This window comes from Carcharhinus amblyrhynchos, chromosome 19 (genome assembly GCF_965287045.1).
Source record: "Carcharhinus amblyrhynchos chromosome 19, sCarAmb.v2.hapA, whole genome shotgun sequence".
Taxonomy (NCBI): domain Eukaryota; kingdom Metazoa; phylum Chordata; class Chondrichthyes; order Carcharhiniformes; family Carcharhinidae; genus Carcharhinus; species Carcharhinus amblyrhynchos.
In genome coordinates this window covers 50,747,317-50,763,903 of record NC_137342.1, presented here as the reverse complement: position 1 = coordinate 50,763,903, position 16,587 = coordinate 50,747,317, and the positions used below count along the sequence as shown (strand labels likewise).

Sequence of the window (16,587 nt, the reverse complement as noted above, 5' to 3'; positions counted from 1 at the left end):
ATATTCCTCACTTGGGGATTTTCACAGTAACTTCATTGCGGTGTTAATGTAAGCCTACTTGTGACACTAATAAGTAAACTTAGCAATTCATGTGAGATTGAAGTTTGGCACTGAAAACACTCAGCTCCCAGGCAGCAGAGAGCAGCAGTGTCACACTCTCAGCTCAGTTGTCACAGCCTGGGCTCCAGCTCCTCTTGCTGCTTCCTTCTTCCGGGATCACAGTCCCGCCCCTTCCCCGCTCTGATTGGTGCTCTCCACCAACGCCTGGCACTGAGAGCTGTGTGATTGGTCGGCGGCGCTGTCAATCAGAGGCGGGGACTGTAGCAGTTTCAGATTGATACAGTCGCCGGGAGGGAACAGCGATGAGTTCCTTCCAGGGTCGGATGCAGGAATATCCCAGCGCTTCCATCGACAGGTTTGACAGGGATAACCTGCTGGCCAAGGCTTATTTCCTGTCTCACTGCCACAAAGGTGAGAAGCCCTCTTTTAAATGTCAGTTGGGAATTCTCGAGTTGTTCAGTTAGTTTCTGTAGCGGGGGGGTTCCTTTTCTGAAACCAGACGCTTCTACAAGTTTACTCAGTTTTGCTCCACCGTTCCTAACATTTCTGAGGGTAGAGTCAGTCCCCAGGGTGTGTGGAGATGTAACAGGGCAGCCTGTGTTATGCTGTGTTAATGGAGTTCAGATGCATTACTGAATAGTGAAACAGACTCAAGGGATTGAATATGCGATTTCTGCTCCCTAGTTGTGCAGTGTGTTTAGATTGAGAGCTGTCTTCAGTCTTGGGCGAGGATGGCACAATGATTAGCACTGCTGCCTCAAAGCACAGGGACCCAGGTTCAGTTCTGGCCCCTGGTCACTGCCTTTGTAGAGTTTGCACATTCGCCCTGTGTCTGCGTGGGTTTCCTCCGGGTGCCCTGGTTTCTTCCCACAGCCCAAAGATGTGTGGGTTAGGTTGATTGGCCATGCTAAAATTGACCCTGGTGTTAGGGGGATTAGCAGGATAAATGTGTGGGGTTATGGGAATAGGGCCTGGGTGGGGTTGTAGTCAGTACATACTTGATGGGCTGATTGGCCTCCTGTATACTGGAGGGATTCGATGATTCCTGTTTTGTGAGTACCTGTTGGGTAAAGTTTTTTTTAAAAAAGTTTATTTATCAATGGCACAAGTAGGCTTACATTAACACTGCAATGAAGTTGTTGTGAAGATCCTCTAGTTGCCATGCTCAGGCACCCGTTCGGGTGCAATGACGGAGAATTTAGCACATTCAGCGCATCTAACCAGCATGCCTTTCAGACTGTTGAAGGAAATCGGACTACCTAGAGGAAACCCACACAGACACGGGGAGAACATGCAGACTCCACATAGACAGTGACCCAAAGTGGGAATCGAACCTGGGTCCCTGGTACTGTGAGGCAGCAGTGCTAACCACTGTGCTACCATGCTGCCTCACAGTGCTAGGGACCCAATTTCGATTCCCAGCTTGGGTCACTGTCTGTGTTGGGTCTGCATACAAAGAACAAAGAACAACCCAGCACGGGAAACAGGCCCTTCGGCCCAACGAGCCCACGCCGCCCCTTCAACAAAGCATTTTCCTACACCTACCCTGCCCCGTGTGTATGTGAATGGAACCCCTAATGTAGCCAGATTCAGGGGAGAATAGCGTAGGGTCAATTTGTTACACCAATCAGCCTAAGAGCACATCTTTGGGGTGTGGGAGGAAACCAGAGCACCCGGAGGAAACCCACGCAAGCACGGGGAGAATGTACAAACTCCCACAGACACAGGCCCAAATCCATGTATCTGCACAGTTAGCAGTGATAGTCACTGAGCTGTTGCGGTGCCCGTCTACCGGTCCAGGATTAAGCACACACAACGACACGAAGTACGAGGCCACTCTCGGAACCTCCAAGAGCAGCCCACGCACGACCCACCGTGTGCATGCCCCTCGTTTGACAACAAGGTGGACCGACACCTGTGGATTAAAAGAGACAAAACGTTAACATGTAATACTACATTTCCGGTGTCGTCCCGAGGCTCTGACCCTTTTTAATACCATTTACTATAACCCTCCATCCCTGTTTCGCTCATGTGTCTATCTAAGTAAACCTTAAACAAGTCCAACATGCCTGCCTCCACCACCTTACTTGGTAGCGCATTCCATACCCCCACAACCCTCTGCGTGAAAAAGCTTCCTCTAGTATCCAAATTATACTTCTCCCCCCTCACCCTTAGATCGTGACCTCTCGTAATTGTCCCCAATCTAGGGAAAACCCTACCACTGTTGACTCTATCTATTCCCTTCATTATTTTACACACCTCTATCATATCCCCTCTTAATCTCCGTCTTTCTAAGGAGAAGAGCCCCAGTTTCTCCAACCTTTCCTCGTAACTCAGTCCTTCCATGCCAGGCAACATCCTGGTAAACCTCCTCTGCATCCTCTCCAGGGTCTCCACGTCCTTCCGGTAGTAAGGTGACCAGAACTGGACGCAGTACTCCAAATACGGCCTAACCAACGTTCTGTACAACTGAAGCATTAGACTGCAGCTCTTATACTCTATACCCCTTCCTATAAAGGCTAGCATTCCGTAAGCTTTCTTCACAATCTTCTCTACCTGTGTTGACACCACGTTCTCCCTGTGTCTGCGTGGGTTTCCTCCGGGTGTTCCCGTTTCTTCCCACATTCCAAAGATGTGCAGGCTGGGTTGATTGGCCATGCTGAATGGTCCCTTTTGTGTAAGGTTACATTAGCAGGGTAAACAGCTAAGGTTACAGGAATAGAGCCTGAGTGGGATTGTTGTCTGTGCAGGCTCAATGGGCCAAATGGCCTCCTTCTGCGCTGTAGGGATTCCATGAATCAAATTTCTGTACCACAGGCTTTGTTGAGGAAAGAGTTCATAAAAGTTCATAGAATCCCCATAATGCAGAAGGAGGTGATTCGGCCCATCGCTGGACTTGAGGACTGTACTCAGCAGTGCCTCACAAGCAACCTGGTGACGCTGAGCAATCGGGAAGCACAGAATTGTCCACAGCCCTTGAAAGAGGGCCAGATCTATATCTGTCTGTAATGAGCTCCTACAGGGATACACATCGTTTCTTCGCCAAGGAACATCATGACTGGTTTGACAAGAATGATCAGGTGACACAGGAGATCCTAATTCGCAAGCTCAAGGCTTTTCGGAACTGGAAAAACCACCAAAATCCGTGGGGATGAAAGCAGGTCCAGATTCAAATGAGGGCTGAGATCCAACAGAAAGGCTGTGAGCTAAAGAATAGATCTTAGGTGAAAGGAGCGCTGGAAATGTACTCTATCAGCCAGGAGCAACTATGGAGTGGCTTCCGCAAAATTGACTGCTGACAGGAATTTGTCACTATCCTCTACCTGCTGTGTGACGACAGGCTAGTTGTGATCCTTATTCACAGAACTGCCATAGACCCAGTAAGAGTGCAAACTGGGGTCAAGCAATACTGTGTCATCGCACTAACACTCTTTTCCATCTTCCTCACCCCAACACTCCACCCGATCACCAGAAACTCCCTGCCAGAGTGGAGCTACGCCACAGGATAAGTGGGAGACACCCCCATTCGAGAATCAAGATCACCCCAACCTCTGTCACCCACTTACGTATGTGCACACTCAAAAACCGAGCTCCGAACTATTGTTGGTGTATTCACGGGGGCTCATGAAACAATGGACCTTGGGCTAAACATCAGGAAGATAAAGGTCATCGACCAACCTGCTCTTGCTGCACAACACTGCTCCCTCCACGCCCCCCCCCCCCGACTATCACGATCCACGGTGAATCATTGGACAATGCGGATCATCTCTCATACTCTGGAAGTCTCCTCTCAGCGAGGACAAATATCAGTGATAAAACCCCATATCGCCTCCAGTGTGCCAATAGCTGCTCAGGGTAAAGAGTGTTTCATGGCAAAGTCCTCAATCTGACTCCAAGCTCGTGGTCTACAAGGCTGCAGTGTGGACTCCCCTCCTGTGTACATCAGAGACATGAACAATGCACAGCAAACACCTTACATCCTTGGATAATTATCACTAGTGATGCCTGCTGTAAATTCTTTAGCAGGATAAATGCTCCAATCTCTCAGGCCAACAGTGCCAGTATCAAGGCACTGGTTGTGGTCAATCAGTTACATGAAGTGGACCATATCATCCACGTGACACAAGATTCCCAAAACAAGCTTTTTTGAACTGCTGCAGTTTATGCAGTGTAGGTACGCCCTCAGTGATGTTAGGGACGGAGTTCTAGGATTTTGACTCAGCTGAAGAAGCAGCGATACATTTTCAAATCAGGTTGGTGTGTGGCTTGGAGGGCAACCTCCATGCTTCTGCTGCCCTTGCCCTTCCAAATGGGGTTTGGAAACTGAAAAGTTGATGTTGAAGGAGCCTTGGAGATTTACTGCAGTGCATTTTGTCGATGGTGCACCCTGACACCATTGTGCAGGGGATGGTGAAGGGGGTCAGTGTGAAGTTAAAGTTTATTTATTCATCAGAAGTAAGGCTTACATTAACACTGCAATGAAGTTGCTGTGAATTTCCCCTAGTCACACAGGCACCTGTTCTGGTCAATGCACCAAACCAGCACAGCTTTCAGACTGTGGGAGGAAACCGGAGCACCCGGAGGAAACCCATGCAGACACGGGGAGAATATGAGAACTCCACACAGACAGTGACCCAAGCCGGGAATCAAACCCAGGTGCCTGGCACCGTGAGGCAGCAGTGCTAACTACTGTGCTACCGAAAGTGGTGGATGGTGTACAATCACATGGGGCTGCTTTGTCCTGGAAGGTGCCAAGCCTCCTGAGTGTCATTGGAGCTGCAATCATCCAGGCAAGTGGGCGACATTCCATCACACTCCTGAGTTGTACATGTAGATGATAGACAGACTTTGGGGAGTCACAGGGTGAATCGCTCACCTAAATGAAAGTCTAATGCTAATGATTTTGTGCATTAGCAAATCACATACAGGAGCACTAATTCTACTCAATGAATTACAACCTGGAAGAGGTCATCACTTTCAAAGTATCTATGATGTAACAAGAACAGTCAAGATCATTTAAAAATTTCATTTAACGCAAAGGACTCTATTAAATGTCGCAAAGCTTTCAGTTTGGAAAATTGAATATTTGGGTTTCCAACTATTTTGCAGATCATATGAAAGGATTAAGAGCTCCTGCCTTGAAAAGACGACTGGAATGCAGGTACTGATCCCACTTTGGGTTTCTCTTAAATGATCATTGCAGGAAATGCCCCCTTTGCGTAGCAATGGATTATATATCTTGTGTATTTCAGTTAGGTTCTGCCTGTGTTCACCCTCAGAGAAATTGTATTATTTATATTTAATAACATTTACAGAGTTCAAACAAAGAATAACCCAGACTTTCTACCATCTGACTTGTCCAGTAATAACATCACACAGCTTGCTCTGAACTTAACACTCATTCGTCTCTCTCACTCTCACACAAAGATTAGATACTTATAAGCTGGACCAGAATATTATCTTTATGAATACCTTTCATGACAGGCCTGTAGTTTCTTGGATGAGGTTGATGTATTAGCTGAAGTGAAGGTCTAGTAAAGCGAATGATTCTGAGTACGCAGTGAGGTTTCTTGTTGAATTTCCAGAGGTTGGATCCCAGATGAATCTATGTAACCCTGTTAGAATTTTATAAATGTCAATGAGATCCTTCTAACTCTTCTAAACTCCAGTGAATTGACTTAGTCTCTTCTCAGATGACAGACCTGCCATCCCAGGAATCAGCCTGGTAAACCTTCTCTGTATTCCCTCTATCGCAAGGACAAGGTTAGCACTGCTGTCTCACAGCACTAGGGACCTGGGTTTGATTCCCTGCTTGAGTCACTGTCTGTGTGGAGTTTGCACATTCTCCTTGTGTCTGCGTGGGTTTCCTCCAGGAGCTCTGGTTTCCTCCCACACCCCAGATGTGCTGGGTAGGTGCATTGGCCGTGCTAAGTTCTCCCTCAGTGTCGCCAAACAGGCGCTGGAGATTTCACAGTAACTTTATTGCAGTGTTAATGTAAGCCTACTTGTGACACTAATAAATAAACTTTACTTTTTTTTATTTTTACAAATCTGCACACAATATTCCAGCTGTGGCCTTACCAATGCCCTTTACAATTGCAACAAAACATTCCTATCCTTATACTCAAATCCTCTCGCTATGAAGGCCAACATACCATTTGCCTTCTTTACTGTCTGCTATACCTGGGCGCTTATGTTCAGCGACTGATGCACGAGGACTCCAAGGTCTCGTTGAGTATCCACCTCTCTCAATTTACACCTATTCAAGTCATAATCTGTCTTCCTATTACTGCTACCAAAGTGGATGACCTCACATTTATCTACATCATACTGCATCTACCATGCAGATACTCACACACTCAGCCTGTCCAAATCACGCTGAAGCATCTCTGCATCCTCCTCACAGCTCACCGTCCCACCCAACTTTGTATCATTTGCAAATCTGGAGATCATACTTTAAGTCCCCTCTTCCAAATCATTAATATATAATGTCAACATTTGGGTTCTTGCACAGATCCATGCAGAACCCTACTAGTCATTGACTGCCAATCAGAAGAAGACCCATTTATGCCAACTCTATGCTTCCTATCTGCTAATCAGCTTTCCATCCGTCTCAAGACACTACCTGCAATCCCATGTGCTTTAACTTTACATAGTGGTCTGTTATGTGAGATCTTGTCAGAAGCCTTCTAAAAGTCTAATAAACCATTTCCACTGGTTCTCCTTGGTCAACTCTACTAGTTACATCCTCAGAGTTCCAATAGATTCATCAAGCATGATTTCTCCTTTGTAAATCCATGCTGACTGTGTCTGATTGTACCACTACCTTCCAAATGCTGAGTTTGAAATCCTTGATACTAGACTCTAGCATCTTCCCCAGTACCGGTGTTAGGTTCACTGGTCTATAGTTCCCTGTTTTCTCTCTTCCTCCTTTTATGAATAGAGGTTTACGTTAGTTACCCTCCAATCTGCAGGAACTATTCCAGAGTCCAAAGCATTTTTGAAAATAACCACCAATGGATCTACTATTTCCAGGGCCACTTCCTAAAATACTCTGGGATGAAGATTACCAGGACCTGGAGATTTATCCACCTTCAATCCCGTCAATTTCCCCAAAACCATTTTTCTATTAATACTGATTTCCTTCAGCTCCTCACTAAAACGTCTTTCTCTCAGAACTACAAAAGGTAAGCAGACAAATTTGTTAGAGTTTTTGAGGAGGTAACAAGGAAGTTAGATAAAGGAGAACTAGTGGACGCGATTTATTTAGATTTCCACAAGGCCTTTGACAAGATACAGCATAGGAGACTGTTAAATAAGTTAAGAGCCCATGGTGTTAAAGGTAAGAACTTGGCATGCTTAGAGGATTGGCTGACTGGCAAAAGGCAGAAAGTGAGGATAAAGGAGACTTTCTCAGAATGGCAACCTGTGACTAGTGGTGTACCTCAGGGGTCAGTGCTGGGACCACATCTTTTCACAATATACATTAACAATTTGGAGGAAGGAACTGAAGGCATGTTGCTAAGTTTGCAGATGATACAAAGATATGTAGAGGTATTGGTAGTATTGAGGAAACAGAGGGCCTGCAGAAGGATTTGGTAAAGTGGGCAAAGAAGTGGCAGATGGAATACAACGTAGAAAAGTATGAGGTTATGTACTTTGGAAGGAGGAATGGAGGCATGAACTATTTTCTAAATGGGAAAATGTTTAGGAAATCAGAAACACAAAGGGACTTGGGAGTCCTTGTTCAAGATTCACTTAAGGTTAACGTGTAGGTTAGGAAGGCAAGTGCAATGTTAGCATTCATGTCAAGCAGTCTAGAATACAAGAGCAGGGATAAGAACATAAGAAATAGGAGCAGGAGTAGGCCATCTAGCCCCTCGAGCCTGCCCCGCCATTCAATAAGATCATGGCTGATCTGTCGTGGCTCAGTTCCACATTCCCGCCCTCTCCCCATAACCCTTAATCCCCTCGCTTATCAAAAACCCATCAACCCACGTCTTAAAAATATTTAGCGAGGCAGCCTCCACCACTTCAACGGGCAGAGAATTCCAGAGATTCACCACCCTTTGAGTGAAGAAGTTCCTCCTCAACTCTGTTCTAAACCGCCCCCCCTTTATCTTGAGGCTGTGCCCCCTAGTCCTACTGTCCTTTCTGAGCGGGAAGAGTCTCTCCACCTCTATCCTATCCATCCCATTCATCATCTTACATGTCTCAATGAGATCTCCCCTCATTCTTCTAAACTCTAACGAGTACAAGCCTAGTTTATTCAGCCTCTCCTCATAGCTCAACCCCCTCAACTCCGGTATCAGCCTAGTAAACCTCCTCTGCACTCCCTCCAAGGCCAAAATATCCTTGCGTAAGTACGGCGCCCAAAACTGCACACAGTACTCCAGCTGCGGCCTCACCAATGCCCTATACAGCCGCAGCAAGACCTCCCTACTTTTATATTCAATCCCCCTCGCTATGAAGGCCAGCATCCCATTCGCCTTCCTGACCACCTGCTGCACCTGCAAGCTGGGTTTTTGCGACTCATGCACAAGGACCCCGAGGTCCCTCTGCACCGTCGCCTGCTGCAGTTTTTCGCCCCGTAAGTAATAGTCCTTCCTACCATTATTCCTACCAAAGTGGACCACCTTGCACTTACCAACATTAAATTCCATTCACCCAGCCTATCTGGATCCTTCTTCAGACTCTCCACACCCTCCGCACAATTTGCCGTTCCACCAATCTTGGCGTCATCAGCAAATTTCGACACCATACACTCGGTTCCCTCCTCCAGATCATCTATATAAATGGTAAATAGCTGAGGCCCCAGCACCGACCCCTGGGGCCCTCCACTAGTCACCAACCGCCAATCCGAATAGCACCCATTAACCCCCACTCTCTGCCTCGTAATTGACAACCAATCCTCTATCCACGCTAACACCCTACCCCCAACTCCATGCCCCCTGACCTTCTGCGATAACCTCTTGTGAGGTACCTTGTCAAACGCCTTCTGAAAATCAAGAAAGACCACATCCACCAGCTCTCCTCTATCCACCGCCCTAGACACATCCTCATAGAACTCCAATAAATTTGTCAGACACGACTTCCCCTTAACGAAACCGTGCTGCGTCTGCTCTATCAAGCAATTCCCCTCAAGATGCCTCGCTATTTCCTCCTTGATGACGGATTCTAACATTTTACCTACAACAGACGTTAAACTAACCGGCCTATAATTCCCCGCCTTTTGCCTGGCACCCTTCTTAAACAACGGCGTAACATTAGCCGCTTTCCAATCTTCGGCACTTCCCCGGAATCCAGCGACGTTTGGAAAATAACCACCAAAGCATCCACTATCACCAGTATATCTGGATATACTCCTGAGGCTGTCTAAGCCTCTGGTCCGACCCCATTTGGAGTATTGTGAGCAGTTTTGGGTGCCACATCTGAGGAAGGATGTGCTGGTCTTAGAAAGGGTCCAGAGGAGGTTCACAAGAATGATCCCTGGAATGAAGAGCTTGTCGTATGAGGAACGGTTAAGGACCCTGGGTTTGTCCTCATTGGAGTTGAGAAGGATGGTGTGTGTGGGACGGGCTGGAGAATCTTATTGAAACTTACAGTATACTGCGAGACCTGGATAGAGTGGAGAGGATGTTTCCACTTGGAAGAAAAGCTAGAACCAGAGGGCAGAACCTCAAGCTAAAGGGCTAATCCTTTAAAGCGGAGATGAGGAGGAATTTCTTTAGCCAGAGAGTGGTGAATCTGTGGATCTCTTTGCTGCAGAAGGCTGTGGAGGCCAGGTCATTGAGTGTCTTTAAGACAGAGATAGGTTCTTGATTAATAAGGGGATCAGGGGTTATGGGGAAAAGGCAGGAGAATGGGAATGAAAAAAAATCAGCCATGATTGAATGGAGGAGCAGACACGATGGACCGAGTGGCCTAATTCTGCACCTATGTCTTATGACAGATGGAGAATAATGCAGCAAAATGTGAATTTTGTCACTTTGGTCATGAAAAATATTCTGAGGTTTTTATTCTTAAAAGATAAGAGACTTTGTTGAAAGAGACTTGTTTGTGCTGTTACAGGAATGTAGGAAGGTAGCATGCAGGTGCAACAAGCAATTAGGAAGGCGAATGGCATCTTGGCCTTTATTGCAAGGGGATTGAAGTGTAAGAATAAAGAAGTTTTGCTACAATTGTACAAGGTTTTGGTAAGACCACACCTGGAGTACTGTGTGCCGTTTTGGTCTCCACACTTAAGAAAAGATATATTTGCTTTGGAGGAGGTACAATGAAGAGTTCACTAAGATGAGGGGGTTGTCCAATGATGAAAGACTGAATAAATTTGGATTATATTGTCTGGAGTTTAAAAGACTGAGAGGCGATTTCATTGAAATGTATAAGATTCTGAAGGGGTTTGATCAGGTGGACACTGAAGAATTGTCTCTAATGGATCAGTAGTCACAAACATGGGACTGTCTGAGGGACCAAACATTTGATTGATTGATTATTGTCACATGTATTAGGATAGAGTGAAAAGTATTGTTTCTCGTGCATGCTATACAGACTAACATAATGTTCATCGAGTACATAGGAATGAAGAAAAGGATAGGGTGCAAAATGTAATGTTACAGCTACCAATAGGTGAGGAAAAAGATCAGCTTAATATGTGATAGGACCATTGAAAAATTTGATGGCAGCAGGGAAGAAGCTGTTCTTGAGTCATCTGGGACATGTTTTCACTCTTTTGTATTTTTTTTTCCAATGGGAGAAGGTGGAAGAGAAAAAGGGCATTAGAATGAGGATAAAAGGTGGTTAGAGAGTGTGCTGAGGACAGCTTGCAAGAAGTCACTACACTGCGGTGCCACCACAGAAAAATCTTTGGACTGAAATGAGAAATTTCTTCACTCAAAGGATTGTGAATCTTTGGAATTCTCTACCCGCGTGGGTTGTGGAAGCTCCATTGTGTTGGAATAGGCAGATTTTTTGGGTCACGAGTAATTGAAGAGATGTGAGAAATGGGTGGGGAAATGGAGTTGAAATCCAAGTTCTGACATGATTGTGATGAATGGCAAAGTAGGTGCAATGGGCCGAATGGCCTACTTCTGTTTCTTAAGGACATATTTAAATGAGAGGGAAGTACCGAACAAGAAATATCCTCTTGGTTGCTGTCACTGGAACATTTGGGCAGGACAGTGGTTGGCACTGCTGCCTCTCAGCACCAGGGACCTGAGTTCGATTCCCAGCTTGGGTCACTGTCTGTCTGTGTGGAGTTTGCATGTTCTCCCCGTGTCTGCATGGGTTTCCTCCAGGTTTTCCAGTTACCTCCCACAGACCAAAAGACATGCTGGTTAGGTGCATTGGCCATGCTAAATTCTCCCTCAGTATACCCTAACAGATACTGGAGTGTGGCGACTAGGGGATTTTCACAGTAGGTTCATTGCAGTGTTAATGCAAGCCTACTTGTGACACTAATAAATAAAAAACTAGACTGTAAATACTGCTTTGAAAGATTTTTTTAAGAAGCTGTAAATTGCAGATCTACATACAAAGGCTATAGCATTCATTCATAATTTCCTTCCTTCACAGCCTGGAGTTAAATGTTGTTTTGAATGAGAGGGTTGTTCTGGTCTGTGAAGCATGCACGTGTCGCCGAACTGTTTGTGTTGAATTATTAACTGGCGTTTTGCAGCTGCAGTGCAGGATTATTAATAGGCCGTGTGGTGTTTATGTTGCCTTTTCGCAGCGAATGGAACTAACCGGCCCCAAAGACCACTCCACAATAATCTGTGAAGATTCCCCACAGTTGATAATCCTTCTCCTTCCTGATCCAACCACCATAAAAATGTCAAAATTGTCACCCTCCCGGCAGTCTGGGTGAGTAGCTGATTGCTGCAGAACAGGATGTTTCCCCTTGTTGAATCGCCTGCTCCCAGATTGATAGGGATAACTGAGAGTCCAGCTGAACCCTGTACCCATGGCTTAGAAACAGAATGTTGCTTAGGGTTGCTAAGGCTCCCCAGCTGACAGTGAAGCTGTGTGATCGCTGGGGAAGGACACTATCGGACTTTGATGTGATGCTCTGTAACCCACCAGCACTAAAACATGTCAATATTTGCTGTTCTGTTTTATGATGCTAAACTGTTATTTATCTTCATTACAGCTTGAAGCTGAAGCTCTATTGCTCTCCAGTCACAAAGGAGATTCTGCTAACAAGTAGCAAGTACAAATTCTGGGAGAATTATATTGTAAGTTCTCTATGTTTAAATTATTTGTATCTCATGTTTTCTCATCTCCTTTGCTGACCAGATGGTATTTGACAAATGGCTGTTCTTTCTAGCTTGATAGACTGTAGGAGGCGGTTGGATTTACGTGTCCATCACCGTTAAGCCTGGTTCTGTCCATGCTGGAGACACAAGACCAGGAAGAAACATTGGCTAGGGGTCACCACGGAGAACTCTGGCTGTTTCTTCCAATTCTTCCTTCCTAACTTGGGATGTTCAGGATAGCCGTTGTATATTTCAGCTGATACTCACTTGGCACAGACCTCCTAGTTAACAGGAACCATTCCGCACTGGAGTTGGAATTCTCGCAAGCCCCTGATGATGGGATGCATGGTGGGAATCTGGAACGTCACAGCCCTGAATGGGAAGTGGGGGGGCGGGGGGGGGGTAGTTGATCAGAAAGATCTTCCAGCTTCTTCACTGTCTTTAAGGATGTCCATCATCTTTCTTGAACGGTGGGTCGGTGATATGACGGTGAAGTATGACACCTGGATACGAGGTGGAGCTTGTACCTTCAAGCCCATCCCACCATGGAAGATGGCGCAAAACCCCCAGATGCATTATTAATTATGCCAGTTTTGGAAGACATGGCATGGTTTCCTTTCACCCTCCGCAGTGGGAAACGTTCCCCGTCCCCACTCTGCTGAGGAACCTCATTCCGGGTAGGCGAATTCTGCCCTGGGTATCTATTGGGTACCTGCCAGAAAGTTCCGTTAATTAAATCTCCCATCATCATGAGTGAGTTTGAGCAATAGAAATGACTAACAGGCTTTTTCTCCCAGATGTGTGAGCAGATATTTTATACTGTAAAATAATCAGCCCAAAGAAGATGGTTATCATTTTTTCATTTCCCCTCCCTTCTCAGCTCAGTCTCTGAGTGAGATTCCCAGTTGTACTGAGTTAGGGTCAGTTTTCTGCTCTGGGCACATGCCAGTTCCAAGCTGAGGAAACGTGTCCATGGTTATTTTGCACTGCATGCTTGTAGGAGAGGTGATGGCCTAGTGATATTATTATTATTGCAGAAACTCTGCTAATGTTCTGGGGACCCAGGTTCGAATCCCACCATGGCAAATGGTGAAATTTGAATCGAATTTTAAAAATTTGGAATTAAGAATTTACCGATGACCATGAAACCATTGTTGATTGTCGGAAAAACCCTTTAGGGAAGAAAATCTGCCATCCTTACCTAATCTGGCCTACATGTGACTCCAGAGCCACAGCAATGTGGTTGACATTCAACGGTGTTTGGGCATCTAGAGATGGGCAATAAATGTTGGCCAGCCAGCGATGCCCATGTCCCAGGAATGAAGGAAAAAAAGGGTATAAGGTAGAGAAAGGAGCTTTTTGTAGTGGGCTGTATTTGAACCAAGGTCTCTGAGATGCAGAAAGGGGGCTGAGTCTTTAACTGTTACTGAGTGTTCTTGAATTATTCTGGAGTGTATAACCAGCTTGGTGTATAATTAATATTAAGTAGCAATGGATCACAAATTTTAACAATGCTTTGTACTGAGCTAAGATTCAGTTTGTGTTACTGGAAGAAAATAAGTACAATAAATATTTGTTTTTACAGATTGCAATTGAAGTTGAAACTCCAACGCAAATTTCCTTGGTTGATGAGGCAACTGGTGAGGTAGATGCAAGAAATGCTCTTTCTAATTTCATTTACAGGAAGATCTGGAAACAATGCTGTCAGTTAAAGACATGATATGTTAAAGAAAGTGTTAATCTGGAAATATATATATTTTAAGCAGTTGAAGAGTTAACAGTTTAACATGTTTGGTTCCCTTCACAAAATTCACTTTTGTGAAGAATATCTACATTTTGTTTTGGTAATCCTTTCTGAGCACAATTCCCTAGCTAAGAGGACAAGTTGCACATCTCACTCTCTTCCTCAGCCGAGAGATACCCCTTGCAATAATGAAGATTTTTTTTATGCCGTGTGGGGAAAACATCCAGCTTCTGCTCAGTTACTCTGCATTCCAGAAACTCATCCTGTAAGGAATCAGCAACCTCAGCCTGGCACCTTTGGTGCCTAAACACACACTGTTTGGATTATGGTTTGAATTCAGAATCAACTATGTTCCCGTCTTGGTCAGTCGGAGATGAAAGTGTTGAATATTTTCCCCTGTGTCTCCACTTTCTCCTCAAGGTGCTCATTTGCTGCTTGAATATGGATGTGTGGCCATTACTTCTGTAAAGCCATTTGGCATTTCATCGTTTGAGCGCCCAGATAGGTGTTATTGTTACAGTCTTCCACCATGCAGACGTTATGGGGGAGACTTTCTGCCCCCTCCCTCACTCCCTGTTATCAGGGAGCAGAAAATCCAGTGGGAATCTCCAACAGTTTTCACACTGGCAGGATTTCCCTTTTACATTGTCCCAATGATGTCATGGGGCGCCAACCATGAAAGATTGGGAATCCCATGACCATACATTTAAACATCACCTGCAGGCTTTTCCACTGTATTATCCTCCCACTTTTAAATCTACCCAACCTCCCCCACCTCCTTTCCCCCTTGCTGGGTGGTTTACCACAGCTCTGAACAAATGAGGACCTGGAGAACATTCTCCACCACAAGCGCATAGGTAAGTACAGCCCCCAGAAGGGGGTGGTCATGCTTGGAGCTGGAGGTGACATGGTGGCACAGTGGTTAACAAAGAACAAAACAGCCCGGGAAACAGGCCCTCCGGCCCAATAAGCCAGCGCCGCCATTTTAACATTGAGTCCCCCCTCCACCCATGACCCTTGTCTATGCTTATGGCATTCCACATTGAGGGAAGACAAATTTAGGGACAATTTGTTACACCAATCAGCCTAACAGCACATCTTTGGGGTGTGGGAGGAAACCAGAGCACCTGGAGAAAACCCACGCCAGCACAGGGAGAATGCGCAAACTCCCACAGACACCGGCCCAAATCCATGTATCTGCACAGCAAACAATGATAGTCGCTGAGCTGTCGTGTTGCCCAGCATCTGGTCCAGTTTAAGCGTACACTAACGACGTGAAGTACTAGGCTACTCTCGAAACAACCAAGAGCAGCCCTAGTACGACCCATCGCGTGTATGCCCCTTGTTGGACCACACTATTTAAAAGTTATTTTGAAGAAGATGCCACAGACTCAAGAAGAGAGAATCGCAGGAATAACTCATCCAGACACCAGCCATAGGTCTTATGCTATGTTAATGAGGGAGCTGATACTGTTGGTTGGTAAGGTTTGGATTTAACCAGTGTGGTTAGCACTGCTGCCTTACAGTGCCAGGGACACAGGCTCAATCCCCAGTTTGGGTCACTATCTGTGTGGAGTTTGCATGTTCTCCCTGTGTCTTCGTGGGTTTTCTCCAGGTTTCCTCCCACATTCTGAAAGACGTGCTGGTTAGGGTGCATTGACCTGAACAGGCGCCAGAGTGTGGTGACTCGGGGAATTTTACAGTAACTTCATTGCAGTGTTAATGTAAGTCTTTGTGACTAAGAAATAAACTTCTTAAACTTTTTTTTTCTGTTCAGCATGGTGGGGGAGGATTCCATGTGGAGGGAGTTCCTTGTCCATGGGACGGGGGTGGGGTCCCATTCCTTTCAGATCAGTGCTGCCGTTAAAAACGGTGTCCCAATCTGTCAGGGGTCGAAGGTGCTGATGAGGTGGGTTCATTCAGAGCCTGTCCCGCCAGCGTGACTTTGTGGGTCCCAACCCTATCACGCTTTTTCAAAGTACTTGAAAATTTGATGGAAACAGCTGTCGGGCTGTCCTCTGCTTTTCCACCCTGAGGCAACACTTTGGGGAAAATGAATCATCGGAATCTGCCCTGTAACTGTACTTGGTCCTGAACTCAACTAACATCCAAGATCCTGGAACAGTGTCTTTCATCAGTGGGGGTTGCTGGATAATTCTGTACTGGTGAACAGGAGTTTGGGATTTTATTTTCTATATCTATCTCAGCCTAATCCCAACCCAGAGTCTGAACATTTTCCATGTGATTGTGCTAAAGCACTGTAATTCCATGTGGCTTATAACCATCACCACTGTTTTCCTAACGACATTAAGAAGTCTGACAACACCAGGTTTAAGTCCAACCATTTTAGAACATAAGAACATAAGAACATAAGAAATAGGAGCAGGAGTAGGCCATCTGGCCCTTCGAGCCTGCCCCGCCATTCAATAAGATCATGGCTGATCTGTCGTGGCTCAGTTCCACTTTCCCGCCCTCTCCCCATAACCCTTAATCCCCTCTCTTATCAAAAACCCATCAACCCGCTTCTTA

The 16,587-nt window shown here is 45.7% G+C and overlaps 1 protein-coding gene across 1 annotated transcript in view; it reads left to right on the top strand.

Annotated features, from left to right (window-relative positions):
* The first annotated feature begins 358 nt into the window (after positions 1-358).
* Positions 359-16,587, top strand: part of dclre1c (DNA cross-link repair 1C, PSO2 homolog (S. cerevisiae)) — a 36,043-nt gene continuing 19,814 nt past the window's right edge. The window contains exons 1-4 of the mRNA XM_080207110.1: positions 359-471; positions 5,170-5,221; positions 12,209-12,293; positions 13,900-13,959. Of these exons, the coding sequence (XP_080063236.1) occupies positions 363-471; positions 5,170-5,221; positions 12,209-12,293; positions 13,900-13,959 (306 nt within the window). The 5' untranslated portion in view covers positions 359-362. The remainder of the gene's footprint in view (positions 472-5,169; positions 5,222-12,208; positions 12,294-13,899; positions 13,960-16,587) is intronic.